We start from the raw sequence: 19,514 nt of genomic DNA, 5'->3' as shown, positions 1-19,514 counted from the left end.
CCTTTGATAATATTTGCTACTTGTATGAGATCCCAGAAATAGACTTCCTTATGTATTACACGCTTATCAAAAGTATTCCATCACAAATAAAATCTATTATAAACACGAACAACACGCTAAACATTAGAACCCAATTTCTCGAAAAACTCACAACAAAACAGAAACCGAACAAACTATTATACAGAATACAAATAAACAACATCATTAACGAACCACCTAAATTTCAAATAAAATGGCAAAACATATTCCAAGAGCATGAGTTGAACTGGAAAGAACTATTTTTAAGTCTTACAAAACAACAATCGACATCACACTTAGAAACTTTCAGTTCAAGCACCTAAATCGAATAATCGCGACCAATAAGTAATTACGTGTGAATTTATAACTAAGAACCATATCTATACTGATACTCTATATCAAGGTCATTATTTCAATAACTTAATAAATGAAAGTTTAGATTCGACCGAGTTGATACTTTTATTAAATCTCAATTCAATTCCTAGAGTGCAACCTTCTTGTTCAACTAATACAATACAGTCATCTGAGTCGAAAGTATTATACTATTTCACTAACGTACGCTAGAAGCTTTTTTGTAAGCTTTATTTCTAAAATACTTGTTGTTGGTGTTGTTGTTTTTGTTGTTAAAACAACCATACTTTTAATGAAATGTACACACATAGTTGTATGATGATTATTACCAAAATAGGATATGATGTGATTGAATACTTATGTTATAGGTTATGATTTAAGTTGTGAGAATAGGTCATAATGATTATAGATATATATAAAATAGTGTAAATGTCAACGCTATCATGATATGTTATAACATGCACTCAGTGAGGTAACTAATTATTTAGCATAGATAAAGTCTCTTGTTACAAACAAGGTAGTGTGCCTGCTACATGAAAGCGATCTTGGCATCGCACAAGTTTCCAGATCCAGGAGAAATTGCAAGAACAACAAGGCAAGGACATGCTTGAAAGAACTGGTCGCTTCATGAGTGACTGCGAAATGTTGAAGAGAGGTTCTTCTTCTTTTGGACTTACTAAGAAACTTCAAGTCATCAAGATACACCTGCAATAGCGCCGGATACACAGTTCCGCAGGCTAAAGCATACGCTTACATAAGGTGTTCCTGTATCGATGGGAAGAAAGAACGGTAGGAAAATGCATCATATATTTAAATAAAATTATATAAAGACCATTCATTTTAGTTGAGGCGTTCCTTTTTAGTGCTCACGTGATGGCCTTTGGTAGGTTCTGATGATTAAACATTGTCGAAAGGACGTGCACGTCATTTAAGTACCATACGGACACGCAAACAGCGCAGTACTTCTCAATTGACAGATTGAAGATTTCGTCAGGAAATCAGTGGGCGCCCTTTAGTCCTTGAGGGATGTATAGTATCCCTATCCTGTTTAACATTTTCCTTGAGAACATCATCCATGAGACGCTAAAAGACCATCACCCCCAACTACATCCGGCGCAACTTGATATTTGCTAAACATGGGTTGACTCAGCAGTAAACTCCTTGACCTCAATACGGGATGTAGCTCAGAATGAAAAGTAGGAGATCATGGTGAACAGCGCCAACATCTCCAGTGAAAACACTAAAATGAATGGCGAGAAGCTGGAAGAGGTGACCAGCTTCAAGTAATTTGGATGAACGCTGTACAAGGATTGTACCAGAACTGCTGAGATCTGAATAAACCTTGCCCCGAAGACCGCAACGCTTGCCAGACTAAGCAGTTGTGGTTAAGAAACTCCATAAGTTTCCCCGAAAATTATACGCTCTTCAAGTCCCTCGTAGTCGACATCCTACTTTACGGCTGCAAGACCTTATCGCTTCACGCGCACACAAATCGCAGAATGCATGCCGTTGAACAAACGTGTCTTCTTCGAAAACTGCTCCGCATTTCCTACATGAACCACAAAACCAGCGAGAACGTCCGGTACATTACGGCAAAAATTGTGGGCCCACTTTGGCCCCTCCTTGCGACCGTCAAGCGATTTGGTTTGGACATATAATTCAATTTATTGTAAGTAAAACGATGCCATATATGTATTAAACAACTGCATTATATTATTTGAGCTGAGTGATTTGCTAAAGTAAAAAGGTACAAAACATTGCAGGTATGTACTCTCATTTATTTTTGATCATGCATCTTTGAATACAAGTGACAGTTTGCTTAATTTTCAAGAACAATATAGTCTCATGTTTTTAGATTTGAAAGAATGATATTATGATCAATAATAAAAAAGTCCACGAAAGCTCGCCGCCACAAGCCGTTGTATGTTTCTATGATTTTGTTAGTTGTGAAATATTGTTAATCTTGATTTAGTTGTATCAAATGTGTAAAAAAAAGAAATATTTCCGGATGGACCACCTCATCCAACCACAGATACCTTCTTTGCAGGTATATTCCCCTGTGCCAGAGCACAATGCTGAGGAAATACTTGGATAATTACTTTGGCATGAATGCTTTAGAAACAATACATAAAGAATCTATAGAAAAAACATCAGCGTGAATACATTTATTTAAAGCTGCCTTTTTGAAGATTTCCTCTTACGTTTTAAAATTATTTCTAATTTACATCAAGCGGAGATCCTGTCAAGCTCCGAGCGTGGTTGAATTGGCACTTACAAAACTCGGTTTGAAGCACATCAAGGATTCCGATTGTCACATGAATTGTTGAGCGTTATCAACGGCGAATTGGTGATCGTTTGTAGATTGTTTTTTTAATCTGTCAACCATAACACAAATATTCCATTCATATTTCCTCAATCCTCAATTCTAACTATATTATTCCTTTCATTATTGATCTATGAATATTCTCTGAACACCGATAATCCAACAACAAATTGTTCCTGTTTGAATACTTTTGAATTTCGATACAATCACAGGCCATGGAGAGAGCAGAATAACAAACAAATGTTTGTCTTAATTAATTGAACTTTTTTCGCCCCATACAAACCTAAGATTCACATACTGCCAATTATTTCCTATTAATAAAATCTTAATACTACCCAGTTGTTGCCCTTGAATTGAGATGGTGATTAATAACACCTACCCATGACAATGTCGATGTGCAATTACAACTTTCACTCTTGGATAACAAACAAAGCATGTACCTAAACTGTTATCCCAATTAGCCTGTGCAGTCAACACATGCTTATTTGGAACGAAACTTTCCGCTGTATGAATTTTTCGTTTCAGTGTATTTTCTAAACACTAATCCAGTGTAGTCGAAGAGTGTTGTCCCTAATTAGCCTGTGCAGACTTCAGAGCTTTATTTGGTATCACACTTCATGCATATGCATTAAGCCCAGCTTTACCAGATCCAGGCCCATATAGTTGGAGTTCTTCCATTCGGTTAGCTGCTTAAGTCCTCAACAATCGTATGCAACAATCTAATGCAACCATCTGAGACGATAACCTTAGGCAACAATCAACAGCAAGTATAGTATCTTTAGATCTATTTATAAATAAGAAGTGTTTCTATGAATTATGTTTTGATTTTGTCATTTGATCGCGCTTCATGGCTTTATTTGCTCTTTTCTACCAACCCAATGGTTAATTGTACTAAATTAAAACCATTATGGCTACTTGTCAGAGCCGGCAAACATGGAGACTGTGTAGCAACAATACAAATACTTATTTCGTTTTACGATCTTTATGTGTGGCGAAAACATCTTGTCAATTTGTGTGAAGTCAGCCTGATTTTGACACGCGTGTCGTGCCAACGATTGGTCGAGCATCAGGCATGTATCTAGTTTCGCGGACCGATTTAATTCAAGGAGAATAAAAACAGCCACCATTAACCGTAATGTTTTACTTTGTGAATTTTCTATAACACAGACTCAAAAACTGTTATACGAAAATAAATTCAATTTTGTTATTTATTCAACGTTTGTCAATACATCTCCAAGATATTTCGATTTAACCTAGTTTCCAACTTGGGGAGGGGGGGGGGGGGAGGGATAGCACAGAACGTGTATGTTTTAAAAAATCTGCTTCATCTTGTAAGCGTAATTTCATATTTTTCTCAACTTCAAGGGGAGATGTTTCTGAACTTATTCTAACGTTGCTCATTTACGATAGGGGTTAAGTACTTATGGATATGAAAACACTGTAAAAGTTTGAAAAAAAAATGAATGAAAACGGTAAATAATCAAGAACACAAACGTTTCATTACCCGTTTTTTAGTTTTAAAATGTTTAGTATCACAGCATACTATGCAGTGTAGTATTTTGTGTATTAAAATGATCAACATGGCGTAAAGACATATGGTCCGTATGGTCCGCAAATCCGGGCCGTATAGTCCGCAAACCTGAACCGTATAGTCCGCAAACCTGGGCCGTATGGTCCACAAATCTGGGCCGTATGGTCCATGGTCCGTATCGTCCGTATACCCTATTGGCTATAATATTGTGTCGATAAGAAAAGGCGGGAAAGCCAGTGGAAAGATAGGGTTCTATAATGTGTTTACGACCCCCCCCCCCACCCTCTCACACATATATTTCATGGGCATTATAAAAACAAAAAAATGGTTAAAATAAAACAGCATATTTATGTAAACTAAAATGTCTACATCAAAACAAAAAGTTACCATAGAACAAAAATACAATAATTTGATTGCTGAGGTGAATACAAGAGCATGGAGATTGATACACTCACATTTATAAAACACTAGAATTACATTTATATCAAAGATACTGAAAAATAACAGATTATGCATAATATCATAACCATTCTAACAATCATTTATTTTTTATAATAATTATTATTATCAGTTATAAGAAAGTTTTATCCATGATGGAAGAATTTTAACATACTTTCTACCATTCCTTGGTTAACCATTTATTAGAAAATTCAAACAACTGCAACACAAAAATAATATAAGGTTTTAAAATGAGTCCTTTCTTTTTTAGAATGATTGAGCAACACATTTTCATCTTTACCTTTACTGCAGCGTAATTTGTTTTTAATTTCTTAAATACATATATATTTAAATTAGTTATCATTTTTTCACAGACAAATACTAATTGGAAAAAGGCCAGCAACGACTTACTTTGGGTAGGCTCAGTTTTCTGGCTCGCACTTGTCGGAAACTGACCACACTGGATGACATACCCCGGTAAGATCCTATTTGTATACATATGTACTTAATATTTGTTTCACTTTGATAGCAAGTGTATATGTATATAATACCATTAATAATAAAGTTAATGTAAAATGAGCGACGCTATTTGTCTAGATTGAGTGATATCTGTTAAGCAGATATGGCAGTATCTCAGTAACACATCTGTGAACATTATGAATGCAATTAATTGTCAATTAAAATGTTGTTAACTGTTAAGCACATTATGAATTCAATTAATTTCAACTTAAATGTCGTTGACTTTTGAGCACATATGGCAGTATCTCATAAAATGATCATTGAAATAAATGAATGCAATTAGTATCTTTTTAATGGCATGCTGACGCCACGCCAACGTTGTTGCCCAAGCTGTTGATGTAATTTTGCAACTTACTATGTTCAGATACATGTAATCTGGTAATTAAACAGGACACTTTAAGATTGAATTTATTACGTAACATCACATTACGGACCTATGAAAGAATCCGGAAAGTACAGTTATAACACGGGGTCGGTGCCGACATTTCACGCTGCAGATTACACGGTGTTCGCCTGCACTCTGGCCATCTCCGCGTTTATCGGAATCTTTTATGCGATCAAAGACCGGAAGAAGCAGACGACAGACGATTACTTGCTCGCCGGCCGCTCCATGCATCCAATTCCGGTTGCCATGTCGCTCCTCTCTAGTTTTATTTCCGCGATCACGATTCTCGGAACGCCGGCGGAAGTGTATGTGTACAGCACGATGTACTGGTGGATTTCCGTCGCCATGGTGATAACGGCACTGGGGGCTGGCCAAATCTTCATTCCGATTTTCTACAAACTTGGGATTACCAGCGTATTTCAGGTATTTTCAACATCAAAATTACAACTGGGCTTAAAGGGGCCTTTTCACGTTTTGGTAAATTGACAAAATAAAAAAAATTGTTTCAGATTCGCACATTTTCGTTGTAGTAATGATACTTGTGAGGAAACAGTAATACTGAACGTTTACCATGCTCTAAAATATCCATAAAATGCATCGTATGACGATTAAAAAACTGAAAAATATAAAGCATTGCAACGCGAATCGATTTAATAATTTGAAGAGTTCTGTTGTTGTCGTTATTTTTTGGGGATACTACGAGGATTGTATATATTAAGTATAAAATACATCGCTTCTTGTATGAGCACGGATGGACGAGTGGTTTATGCGATAGACTTACTCCAGGGGTTAGTGGTTCGAGCCTTGTTGAGGGTTACTTTTTTATCTGTCTTTAATTTTATTCTTGTTTTTTACTGGAACTTTTGGATCCAATGTTTACATTTATCAATATAAAGCATTTAATGACAAACTTTAATACATGCCAAAATCTGTGAAAGGCCCCTTTAATGCATGTACACAAAGGCTGATCAGGGACGACATTTTCCACCTAAATAGGATTTTTGCAAAGAATTTTTTTTTTACTAAAAAAATCCATAAAACTGAAAGTGTAGTCGCCTCACTAGAATACCATCGCTATGAATGGTAAACGTGTACTGTTATCTACCAGCGTTTATTCTTTATTTGTCCAGTACATAGACAAACGATTCGGACGGCCTACCCGGGTGCTCGCCAGTATCATATACCTTCTGCGGATGGTGAGTAACACACTGATAGAGTCGCGCTCTTAAAAAAAGTACTTAATGCAGTCCACATAGGCTGATCAGGGCCGACACTTTCGTCCGACACCTGATATCCGTTGAGACAATGATTCCTTCCAACTACAAATTCCATGAACGCGTTAAGTGTCGTCCCTGATTATCCTGTTCCGATCGCAGAAGATAACTTTGGACGATACATAACAAGCCTAGCTTACGCAGGGCGTGGCTATTCAGCATCTAATTTTACGAGTCTCAAAATTGGCATTAATGCTTTACTTATTTCGCTGTGTTTATGCAACGTTTCGAGATTTCCTCTTAAATCTTATTTAAACAGTTATTTAAATAAACCCTCACGTTTACAATAATCAGTCAATCAACATAAATAAACATTTAAAAAATTACAATAACGATAGTGTGAAAATGTTTAACTTTTGCCTCAAACCATGTTAATGTATTTCCTGTCAATGTCTTTTGAATATTGACACAATCCGGATTCGGTATATAAATTATACATGGTTGATACTTCATTTAGTACGTTAATGTTTTGAGTACAAAAACGCATTGTCAACGTTGCAAATCTTCATTTCCATTACGGTAATGTAGTAAAATGTATGTGTATTTCAAAGGAACTTGTTCAAAGATTTTGGTATCTTTTAAGGTAAATATTCAATATATTAATTTTATAGATTTAAGCACAGCAACTTTAAGTTGAAGTACTGTTATAATAACGAAAACTATATAATTGAATAATATAAACTACAAAGTTGTTTCCAATAGATTCGCTTCTGGTTAATATGGATCAAAAGGCTAACACTAACAATTTGACTCTTCAGGCTCGTTAAAGTGATTTAAATTTTAACTTCAAATAAGCGACCCACGTGTCGAACATTAATTAAAATAAAACGTGAACATACGTTTTGTGTTTCAGGTGTTGTACATGGCCATTGTCTTGTATGCGCCGTCGCTAGCCCTGAACGCAGGTACCGTAAGTCACGTGACATCCAATCCAAGTCATAAGTTCTTGCCAATCTTGCACGTTTAAACATGGGAATATATTGGTGCGGACATTGATCGAAGTAATGGCTATTATACCCTATGCCCAGAGACTCCATGAAGTGTTTATTTAAAACCACGAATAAAGGGAACCAGCCTGGCTTCTTTACAAATAACGGGAAACACCATCAACCAGCGGGCGCAAAAATAAGCAATTATCTGACTCGTAGAGAAAAAAATTAATTTTTCGGCGTATTTTTACGGCCTAAAGGTACTTAGTCTTAACGTTTCCAATGAATAACCTCATATTTAAATCTGAATTCGACTGAATACCCAAACATATGATTGCTTTTTATGCAAAAATACCAGACGACTGTGTTACAAAGACTAGAAATTACGCGCGAAAACCTGTTATTAAATATGATGACCGAGTAGATTGCTATCAACTTCGCGTTGTGGATTTAAAGTTTGAATATAACAAATGGTAATACCTAGGTACATGTACTTACTAAAATGTTGAATATATATCAGAACAAAGATTTGTGGCTGTAGCGCCGTTAAATGTCGCATCGCCGTTATATTTCGCAGGCTACGAGATTTGTCGCAACGGTGACGATAAATGTCGCAAGGAACGATTGATGTCGCAAATCCTACTGACGATATATGTCGCAACTTTAACGATAAAGGTTACAATACACTAAATGATCGCTTCATGTAGGGCTGTACTCTCTAAAAAAATATCATAGTTGACAGGAAGGCATGTTTTACACTTTTTACCATTATTCGGGTGTTATCTTGCGAAGATAATGGTAGGGCATGAATAGGTGTTCACAACTGAATCCCTGAAATATGATACACTTGAAGACTAAAGTAAACCATTGCAGTACGACCGAAAAAAAAAGTTGCAAAAACAGTCGATTTTGATTTGTGTCAAGTTCTTTCTTGCTTTGTACATGACATATCTTTTTTATTGCATAAATCGATTCCGCTTAGAATGGCCTTTAAGAAAAGGTATGGTTATGGGGGTCTCTATGTGCAAAATGTTGCATTTATTTTCGCTGAAAGTTGTCGCTTTTACATTGAATTATATAGGGAAACTATTTGGTGTATTATGACCTAAACGCAAAACCAGGCCTAGTCACAAAGGAGCTGTATTTACAGAAAATCATCATTTTTTTTAGTGGGATATGACGCGTTTTGGCAAATTTCACGGAATAAATGCGTTTGTTTCACGAATTTAAGGAGCATCGTGAGTTTTTAAGAAAACAATACGTTTTCAGAGGAAAATAAGAAAAAAATACGTACAAAAACTCGTCTTGAGCATCTCAAATCGCAACAATTTGTGCTGAAAGAGCTTATGAAAACGTTTTAATAGTTGTTTACTTCTTTTTCTACATAGCTTGTAACAATATTCCAGTATTTTGACCGATTGTAATTATTTAGGGTAATCGTTTTGCGCCTGAACGCCCGTTATAAATCAAAGCTCCGAACGCGAAAGCCACATGGCTTATCAGGCGTTATAATAAAATGCATTTTCAAGCATTTCTACGTGAAAAATCGGTCTGAAAATTGGCATGCACATAGAAAATAGGTTTATACGTATCGAGAAGTGCTTATTTTTCGCGATGTTAACAGTAAACGTTGTCTTATAGGTTACAATACACTAAATGATCGCTTCATGTAGGGCTGTACTCTCTAAAAAAATATCATAGTTGACAGGAAGGCATGTTTTACACTTTTTACCATTATTCGGGTGTTATCTTGCGGAGATAATGGTAGGGCATGAATAGGTGTTCACAACTGAAATATGATACACTTGAAGACTTAAGTAAACCATTGCAGTAGAAAAGGTTACATTTCACTAAGAAACGGCCGAAAAAAACAGTTGCAAAAACAGTCGATTTTGATTTGTGTCAAGTTCTTTCTTGCTTTGTACATGACATATCTTTTTTATTGCATAAATCGATTCCGCTTAGAATGGCCTTTAAGAAAAGGTATGGTTATGGGGGTCTCTATGTGCAAAATGTTGCATTTATTTTCGCTGAAAGTTGTCGCTTTTACATTGAATTATATAGGGAAACTATTTGGTGTATTATGACCTAAATGTCGAAAAATTTTAAACTGTCGATATATGTCGCAACATTAACGACAAATGTCGCACACCATTGTAAGTCATGTAAAAATGAAAAGTTGAAGTAAAATGACTAAAACATTAAAATAACACACTGTTTACACCCTTGATTTATAATGTTCAACTGAAGAACGTATGTTTCAGTAACTGGGTTGCATCTATGGGGATCCGTGATAGCGGTCGGTGCCGTCTGTACCTTGTATACTGCTATTGTACGTGTTCTAAGTTTATACACTGCACCCCGTGGTTATTTAAAGTGGACTAAATACGATTGGATATACTGCTATATTAAGTGTATTGCCAGTACTGACTGAACACTTTAAATACCTTCGCCTATTTTGCTATAGTAAGTGTGATTTACTCACTGCTATCCCAATCTTATTCAATCGTATAGTGTCTTAAAAACCGAATGGATGATCAAATTGTGAGGCTGTGATTTACTTTTCCTTTGACCTTAAAGTGTCTTTCTGTGAACATCGATAATCTTTTTTTTTCGGTAATGGTTTAAATACGTATTTAAACTATATTTTTACAGTATCGTATATTTTACAGTATCGTAATATAAAAAATAATTATATTTAATATACTATGTTTCGAAAAACGGCAAAAGAAGACCGTTTTGATTCATTTACAATTTCACATAGGAATAAACTTTATCGACCTCATACCAAACAGTATTTTCACGTTACCTTGATAAACGTTAGCGAACATAATGACGAATTCCCGATCGTTGTGAATTCTTATGAAGGTGTAGTGAGCATTCTCGTCAATTCCGTCCGTCTGTCTGTTTGTCCGCAGGGCGGCATGAAGGCGGTATTGTGGGCGGACACGGTGCAGATGGTTATCGTGTTTTCCGGACTTATCACTCTGGTCGCCGTTGGTTCTAACCTGCTCGGCGGAATGGGCGAGGTCTGGAGAATCGCCAACAGCCATGGCCGCATCGTACTTTTAGAGTTAGCTCATTCTGGAAATGCTTGGAACTACAACATTATGAAATCACTATTTTTGTTTCTCTTGTATCATGATGTAAACACTTTGGGAACATGTTTCCCCTCTCGTCTATCGAATGATTTACGTAACAATCTACATATCGGACGCTGTTTCAAAGTGTTATTTAATCAAAAGCAATGCATTACCGCCACAAGGTTTTACAACCTGTTGTGGCAGGTTGATTTTTCGTTACACTTAACTCAGGGTCGCCATCGGTGCCAGGCCCGTAGCCAGGGTCTTGAAAAGGGGGGTGCGAATTTTTGCCATCGACGATTGTTATTGAGCAACGAAGTGGCGAAGGGGGTATGTGCGGGAGGGGACTTTGGAGGTCCTCCCCTTAGAAAATTTTGAAAATGAAACGTAAACTACTGCATTCTGGTCACTTTTTAACTGTATTTAGAGAGTGAAGTTACAGAGAATTTTTTATATGAAATTTCACTTTCATCGACCATACTCAGTGACTGATCGACATGAATATGATATAACATACATGTATTGCCCACCACGTTTTTTAATAACCACCTTTTTTGATCAGTCACGGATATACATCATTTTATACGGTGTTTAATCCGACACTAGTATGCGCGCACACACTTTGTTTACATATACAACAACAAATTTATAGAATGTTAAATCAAACAATAAGAACGGTATAAAATATCATTATTTCTTTGAATCGTGATAAAATTGGTGTGTTTCACCATTCCAACATTCTACCATTCATAAATCGAGCAAATTAAATGGAAATATTTGACTTTTTTTCAAAACAATTGTTTGTCTGCTTCTATGGATAGTACCAGAGGATTAGCATTGCTCTAATCGTGCTAATAGTGTATTGTACAACAAACACTGATTAACAAAATTGGGTCTTCTCTAATCTGCATCAATACTAAAAATAAATCAAAATTGTATGACTGGTTACTTAATTTGTTTTTTTGAACTATTTTCAACAAATAAGTAATCTTTTTCTAAACGAATTTCAGAAAAATATAGCACTTAAGGCTTCATTAAGACCCTATAACCACAAACTACTACTGGCCCTATGGTCTCAAAGTCCTTAACAATGTATACCAGGACTTCGAAAAAAAAAGATGTACTTATTTGCCCATTATATGCTCAAGATCCGTCAAAGTTGATGAACATTTAACGTTAACGTCAACCTGATCATATGTTATAACGTTTTAAATTCATTATAACAACTGTTTGAGTGTAGAACATTCCTAGTGTCAAGTTTGACATAATTAAAACATTGTGGAAAGTTATGTATGTAGAGCAGAACAGATGCCATTAAGTGTTGTAAACTACAAAAAGCTACATTGCTTTGTAGAAATGATTTGTTTTCTTGTCATTCAACAACAAAATGAGCCTGTCTTGAGCATAGCTGATATTTTTGTTGCTGGAAAACCATTTTGGGGATCCGAAAATGGTTGTACGGGGATATAACAAAAAGACAACGCAGTCTGTCGAAAATGCTGTGCACAATGTGTAATTGTTATACGTTAGAGCTTCATCGTTTTGTTATGATATCTATTAAAGCTATGGCTTTAACAGACATTAATAACAATGACAAAAGTTACAAAACAATCATTAAGTATCAAATATCTATAAATAAGTATCGATTTTATACGGATTAGAGTGCCAGGTTAATAATTATGCATTATACAGAAAACAAATATCCATTTATAACAAAGATTCCAATTCCATTTTACGGGGACCGGCTTCCTAGATCTTCTCAAATTCTGCTGTCCAAACCTCTGTTGATTTCAACAATTCTACGGTTATAAATTGTAAATAAAAATCACGCGCTATCTTGGGAATGACTTAATCGAGGAATTAATTATATGGTGACCTGTCGGTTGCATATTGAATGGGTTCCTTGAAAAAATAAATAACCGTTTTTGCGTCAAATAAAGTTGTTTGCAACTTAAAGTACATTTTTTTACTCGTCAAAAATGATTGGGTGCGAACGCACCCAACGCACCCCCCTGGCTACGGGTATGGGTGCGAGCTGTCATCTTTATAACGCAGAAACCCTTTGACACTAACAAAAACAATGTTTTCTGTGGTCGACGGTATGATCAAATAACTAAAAATGTTCATTCACATTTCTTTGGAAAGAAATAAGATTTTCTGTATGAAATTGTACTTCACGCTCGCATTGACGCGTACTTTTGTATCGCTGAAGGTTTGACCCTGACCCCAGGATGCGGCACTCTGTGTGGACTGTGTTGTTTGGCGGTTCCGTGCACTGGTGCTGCGTGTTTGGGACCAACCAGGCCCAGGTCCAGCGAGCAATGTCCGTGAAGTCACTGACCGGAGCAAAGTGGTAGGTTAGTTCACTGGCTAACAGACCTTTTTGAACCAAACGACGGACCCATTAACTAGGAATGAAATAAACCATCGAATGAATCAGCCGGTTATAATGCTAGCCTACCAAACTGACAGGTGCATTTTATTTGTAAAAGTAATGAGTTCATATTAAATGTTATTTAAAACTGATCGACTTACGGATATTTATATGTTCTTAAGAACAAACATATGCCTATGCGACAATGCATTTTACGGTAGACGTCTACGATACAGTAGCCTGTATTGGAATAATATTATTGGTATACGGACAAATAGTCAGATGATCCATTTATTTACACTGGTAACTATTTGTCGTGTTATTTACTTTCCGATTTAAAATGTTGCGACAATCGTTTGAAAATAATAAATTTTCCAGTTCTATCTGGCTGAATGTTCCCGGTATGGCGTTCATTATTACTCTCAGCGTCATTGCCGGTCTTGTCATGTTCTCCTTCTATGCAAGCGCCAGATGTGACCCCGTACAATTTGGGATCATATCCAAGCCTGATCAGGTACCTATTGTCGTTTCTATTATAATGCTTGCAAATCTTACTTACGTTTACAGGTATTTTACTTTCTCTTCCAGATGGTATCGGCCATTATGTATAAAATCTGTTACGTTGAACCATCATCTAAATTAATATTTCCAGAGCCATATCACATGAAAGACACACGTTCAGCAGTTACATCTACGAGATAGGTCTAAACATCGCTGTACATACGCTTTATATGTGCCAAGTGTGTATCAAGAGCTTTGATTGTTATATTGCAGCTGGTTCCCTTGTACATGATGGACATCCTGAACCAGTACCACGGACTGCCGGGACTTATGCTCTCTTGTATATTCAGCGGAAGTCTCAGGTATGGCCCAATCAAGTCATAAAATACTGAACTAGAGTTTATTTGCACACGAATAATGAACAATTATTCAGGCATATTAAATCTTTTATTCTGAAGTCTAATGATAAGGGCCCTGATATTTCCGGACCCTTATTATCCTTATTGAACGTCAACGACGCTCATTTCTGTACTTGCTTTAGGACACACTAGATATTGTTCATACATATAATATGGTTCATGTATACATCACGTATTCATTTACGTATACGCATGTGGTTTGCAGTACGATCTCGTCCGGTCTGGACGCCGTTGCCGCGGTGATACTCGAGGACTTCGTGCGTCCCATGCGCTGCAAGGCCATTACTCCGGCACGGGCTACTTTCCTCTCCAAAGTATTCGGTACACGTGCTAGTCGAAAGACTAATCGATCATGCTTCTATCAGTATGTTGTTCGGGGTGATGATCACGGACAATATGACAAATGTTCATAGAGACGCTTAATATAGCTTTCAGTCTGGTTTATTATATGGCCTAAGTGGATGTGTGCACTAGAAATGTCAAACTTATATGGACACGGTAAAATGTGTGTAAAATAAGGGTTATCCGGACTTTAACGTCATGCATATCATTATGCACAATGAAGTTTTAAAATAACAGAACTTTATGCAACGTGCCACACTTTAAGATCAGGTTTTCGAATATTATGGCTGTGTTGGACTGTAAGTTCATTATTTAACAGGTAATTTAAAACTTATCATAATTGTAAAGCATGCGAAGATTACATGCCACATGCAAGATATGCAACTTAGTTCAATCTCTAACAAGGTCAATTGTAAAATAAAATAACACAACCTTTGGTATCGACATGTTGCCTGCAAGACATGCGTCCTTAACTAAACGGTCAATATAAATGTTTGAAATATGGGCATGATTAATATTTGTTCGGACTGTAGCATTCAAACGAAAATAAACTAAATACTGGTCATGTACGTAATTCCGGCCTGTACGTAAAAAATCGGCCACCTGTGTAAAATCATTTTCATGATCTTTACGCACATATTTTGTTTTTATTTAGAAAAATCAACATGAAAACCATCCCCACTCGCAATATTTTGCAAATGTAAGAACCATATCACCGTAAACTTTTGTGTTAAAATGTCACAAATATAGCAGGAAATATTTGGCTCATGGGGAAAGTGATGTCATCATATGTTGCAACAATTATAATCATATAAGAAACAAATATATTTGATAAAATAATTTTTATTTTATCTAATAAACTTTAATCAAAGTTTTACCAATTTATTGTACAAAAACTTATATTCAAAACATACAAATCAGAACCTAAATATAAATTTTTAATATATGAATTATCTCCCTTTATAAGAATATTGCTAGATTTCATGTTTAAATATTATATATAAGCGTTTATTAATAATCAACACTGAAGTCAACTTTTCAAACAAAATGTGTTTACTTTTTTAGCTATGTTTGAAAAAATTTATTAAACACATTAAAAACAAATATTTTTTAATGAACTAGCAGTTTCCCCATTGTTTATATTTATTAAAATAGGTAGGGGGAGTAAATGGTATAATAATTTCGCATTTACTTTAAATTTCAAGTCAAAAATTTTAATAGTATAAACATTGATTAATACTCTGAAATTGAGGACATTTGTCAAAAGATATTGCTTTGTAATTTTATCTGCAGATCAAACCGAAAAGTGGCCGATTTTTTAGGTACATTTAACCTACGAAAATGGATAGTTTACATGTCATCATTTTCTGTTCATTAAGTAACATTCACCGATCTAATTCTATTTAAATTTTCATGCTAGGTGAGTTTTGAACCCAGGATTATATATGTGAAGTTTAGTTTCAACCAGTTGCCTAACACTAAAGATTTTTCTTAAATAGTCCCAAAAGTGGCCGGAATTACGTACATGACCAGTAGTCTAATATTCCTTGCGCCAATGCGCGATGATGAATTGTGTGTCCAAAGCTAAAACGGAATTTCCACAAACAATAATGGTGTTAAAACATTTACAAGAACCTTACAAATGTGCTTTTATGAGGTGCTTTTATTTTATGCTTTCCGGTGGTTTATAGAGAAATATCAGTAAAATTCAAAGTGAAATCTATCGATAATTTCCACTGTTTACTGTGAAATGACGTCATTTTTTGACGAAATGACGTCATTATCCCAGCGAAATTCTTTAGTTAAACTCTGTAACAATGTATAGAAACGGTGAAAAAAACCCATAAAATAAAAAGAAATTTTTTTGGATTCGGTAGTTCATAGAAAATATATATGTGCCACTCGTGAAAATATTATTTTCTATCATCACTCGTGAATTGAAATCGATAATCCACCGAATCCAACAAATATCCTCTATTTCAACCATCAAAATTAACTTTTATATCAAGAACAACACTAACTTTAAATAGTGTTGACTGATTTTGCAAATTCTTCAACAAAATATATTTTTTCCGTATATTTTATTCAGCCCACATTGTGCCTTTACATCGGAAATCCATTATTTCCAGTGATCCTGTTTGGACTACTGTGTCTGACGTTTGCCTTCCTTGCATCATTTCTGGGCACGATGATTCTCACGGTAAGGCAATTGTAAAAACACGAAGGACTTCGGAGAGTTCCATTACAAAAACTTTAAACCGTATTTATTCTATGTTTTAACGCATTTATGGATCTTCTTAAAAATTGATCATATTATGTGTGCCCCTGTGTTTTCCGATCCTTTACGTTAATTGTGTTATCTTGTTATCTTTGTTTCATTTGATTTATGTTTAACCTTTATTTGTTATTGCCCGAATACGTAAATTAAACACATTAGTGACACAAAAACTATAGTTACTTTATATATATTAAATTTTCTTATATTTCATTCCAAAATAAAAAGATAACGGTTTTGTCATGGAACGCTACTTAAAGGACATGTTAACAGATTTTGAAAATGAAGATACTGAAAACACAGCTTCGTACATGAATTATCAACATAAGAAATTCATAACGTTATAAAGCGTTGCATAAGCGAATCGATCGAATGAATAAGAAAATGAAGTTGTAATCGTTAAATTGTGTTGCAACACTATAAGGTATGCATTGACCTAACGTATAGACATTATGTATTATAGCGATAGCACTTTCATTCAAAGAAAACTGGTTCGAGGACTTCTCGTGGGAAACTTTTAAATTTTTTTTACAATTGAGCTCTCCAGCTCCTTGGTTACTCTCTAGCAATTTAATGCACTTACTGACAAGGTTGAAAATGTCAAAAAGCGCCAAAAAGTGTGACAAAGTCGCTGTTCCGCTAAGATAAGACTAGCGTGCGTGTTAAATACGTTCCGGTATAAAGATATTCATTGATTTTAGTATAAACTGATAAAATAATGTAAGATACTTATATTGTAAGTGAGTTATTTATAGACGCACAGCATCAACGTTTATTTGAACGAAACTGCTGTTTCTTTTTCCGCGTTGTACTGATCGAGCTGCAAAACCCGACATATTATCTGTTTCTGGTAGTAGGGTCCTTAATGAAAACTGATAACTCGTTGCAGTTGACCGGGGCGTTATTCGGAATTATGGGAGGACCATTGCTGGGGTTATTTTGCCTGGGAATGTTGTTTCCTTGGGCAAACAAATGGGTAAGCGATCGCGTTTTCCAATCGTTTTCATATGAAACGAAATATATAAAAATATATATATCAACATTGCGGCTCCAATAGATACCAATTACCACGAGAATCCAAATAGTTTTAAAGTTTATAACAGAAACAAACAGTGTTCATATTTCAGAAGTACATTTGTATATGTATTACAGTTATTATGATTTTGCACTATTTTCCAAGTGTTTTTTTAACATACAATGAACATGTATGAGTATGAAAATATTCTCCTGTTATTAACTGTTCTCGTGTTCAGGGTGGATTTGTAGGACTGGCAACCAGTCTATCTCTTCTGCTCTGGAGTGGACTTGGCCAAGCTATCACAAGAACCAGCGTTGTGATCACGCCGCCGTTGGAGACTGTCGGCTGCAACTGGACTGCTATTAACAAAAAGACCCCCATCCCTCTCCTACCGACCACCACGCCGGACTTTGCGCATCCCGTCACTTCGAATTATGATAAATACGAGTAAGTCATTGTTTTAAGTGCGGTGACATCACTAAGCTTCAACTTGCATATTTAAATAATTATGTTCAGAACAAAGGTCTTTTTCAGTTTGAACCAACAACCACAAACAGAATCATCACAATTAATTAATTAATTCCCTATTTGTTATGAGTATAAAACAGGTGCATACCTGTAGACTATGTATGATAACTATATTTCAATTCGCAGTGGTATCAACCGCCTTTACACGGTGTCCTACATGTGGTACAGTGCCATTGCCGTGCTCACGTGCGTCGTTATCGGCCTCCTTGTCAGCATTGTCACCAGTGAGTCATTTGTTCGAGACGTTCGTCAATAACGATGGGGCATTGTTTTCAAGTACAACCATATGTTTAATTATAGAGACCCGTATTGACATTATTGCAAGTTTATTTTAAACTTCAACAGTGACTGGTGTAGCGGTCTGTTCGTTGGCTTGTTTTATTTGGAAAAAAATATGGTACTCTGTTTAGTACTCTTAGCACAATAAATTTGCTTTAAAATCAAAGAGCGGCAACCGGTTTATAAGAAAAAAAATGATCAACTACATTGTTTGAAATCCTGGTGCAAATCCCCGTGTGATTTATATAAGACGACTTTTAATTCGAATGCATGTACTTTTAAAAACACATGCATGGTTTCTTACTTAAAACCATTTATGAATGCCTTAATATGTTAAGCAATTTTAAATGCCTTCGCGTGTTCCTTACTGGTTTGATTCGTGTAACCCAGGCATTCAGGATCCGAAGGAGCTTGACCCTAAGCTGGTATGTCCGTTCTTCGACGTTTTCTGCCCATACCTACCAGAGAGGCTGCGCAGGCCGCTGAGGTTCGGGGTCAGACACGGAGAGGTGAGATCATCATTGTTTGTGCATCTTGAAATTTATGTAAGGTTCCAATGTTCAAGTAGAAGATTTTCGCTGAGTTAAAATATAGATAAACATGCATTCTATACTTAACGATTATATGTAATTTGACTGTTATAAAAGATTGTTTTATATGGCCTAATACAGTATATTTGTTTAAAATAAAGATGTATCTCTTGGTTTAGGAACAATATACCAGGCTAAGGAAATAAAACAAAATGGACTATACGCAAGAACACAGAAATTCATTCCTGTCTATCGAAAACTGGAATGCGCACTTTTTCTGTCACTTAACTAGGGAATACAGGAAGAAGGCACACCGGAGAAGCGACACCAGCAACTCGCCAGTCTTCTTCTAGACGATGACATCGCAGCGCTACGTCTAATCGACTTCCGGGCTTAA

The 19,514-nt window shown here is 35.8% G+C and overlaps 1 protein-coding gene across 1 annotated transcript; it reads left to right on the top strand.

Annotated features, from left to right (window-relative positions):
* The first annotated feature begins 5,616 nt into the window (after positions 1-5,616).
* LOC127831134 (sodium-coupled monocarboxylate transporter 1-like) lies at positions 5,617-19,514 on the top strand. Its single transcript, XM_052356124.1, has 15 exons — positions 5,617-5,988; positions 6,696-6,761; positions 7,693-7,744; positions 10,033-10,100; positions 10,687-10,841; positions 13,064-13,204; positions 13,604-13,739; positions 14,000-14,088; positions 14,351-14,466; positions 16,617-16,675; positions 17,643-17,738; positions 18,016-18,227; positions 18,435-18,532; positions 18,978-19,096; positions 19,410-19,514. Exons 1-15 carry the CDS (start codon positions 5,617-5,619, stop codon positions 19,512-19,514), a joined length of 1,884 nt encoding a protein of 627 aa, XP_052212084.1.

Source organism: Dreissena polymorpha, chromosome 5 (genome assembly GCF_020536995.1).
Source record: "Dreissena polymorpha isolate Duluth1 chromosome 5, UMN_Dpol_1.0, whole genome shotgun sequence".
Classification (NCBI taxonomy): domain Eukaryota; kingdom Metazoa; phylum Mollusca; class Bivalvia; order Myida; family Dreissenidae; genus Dreissena; species Dreissena polymorpha.
Note: the sequence above shows the minus strand (reverse complement) of the source record. Positions and strands in the feature narration are given on the sequence as shown.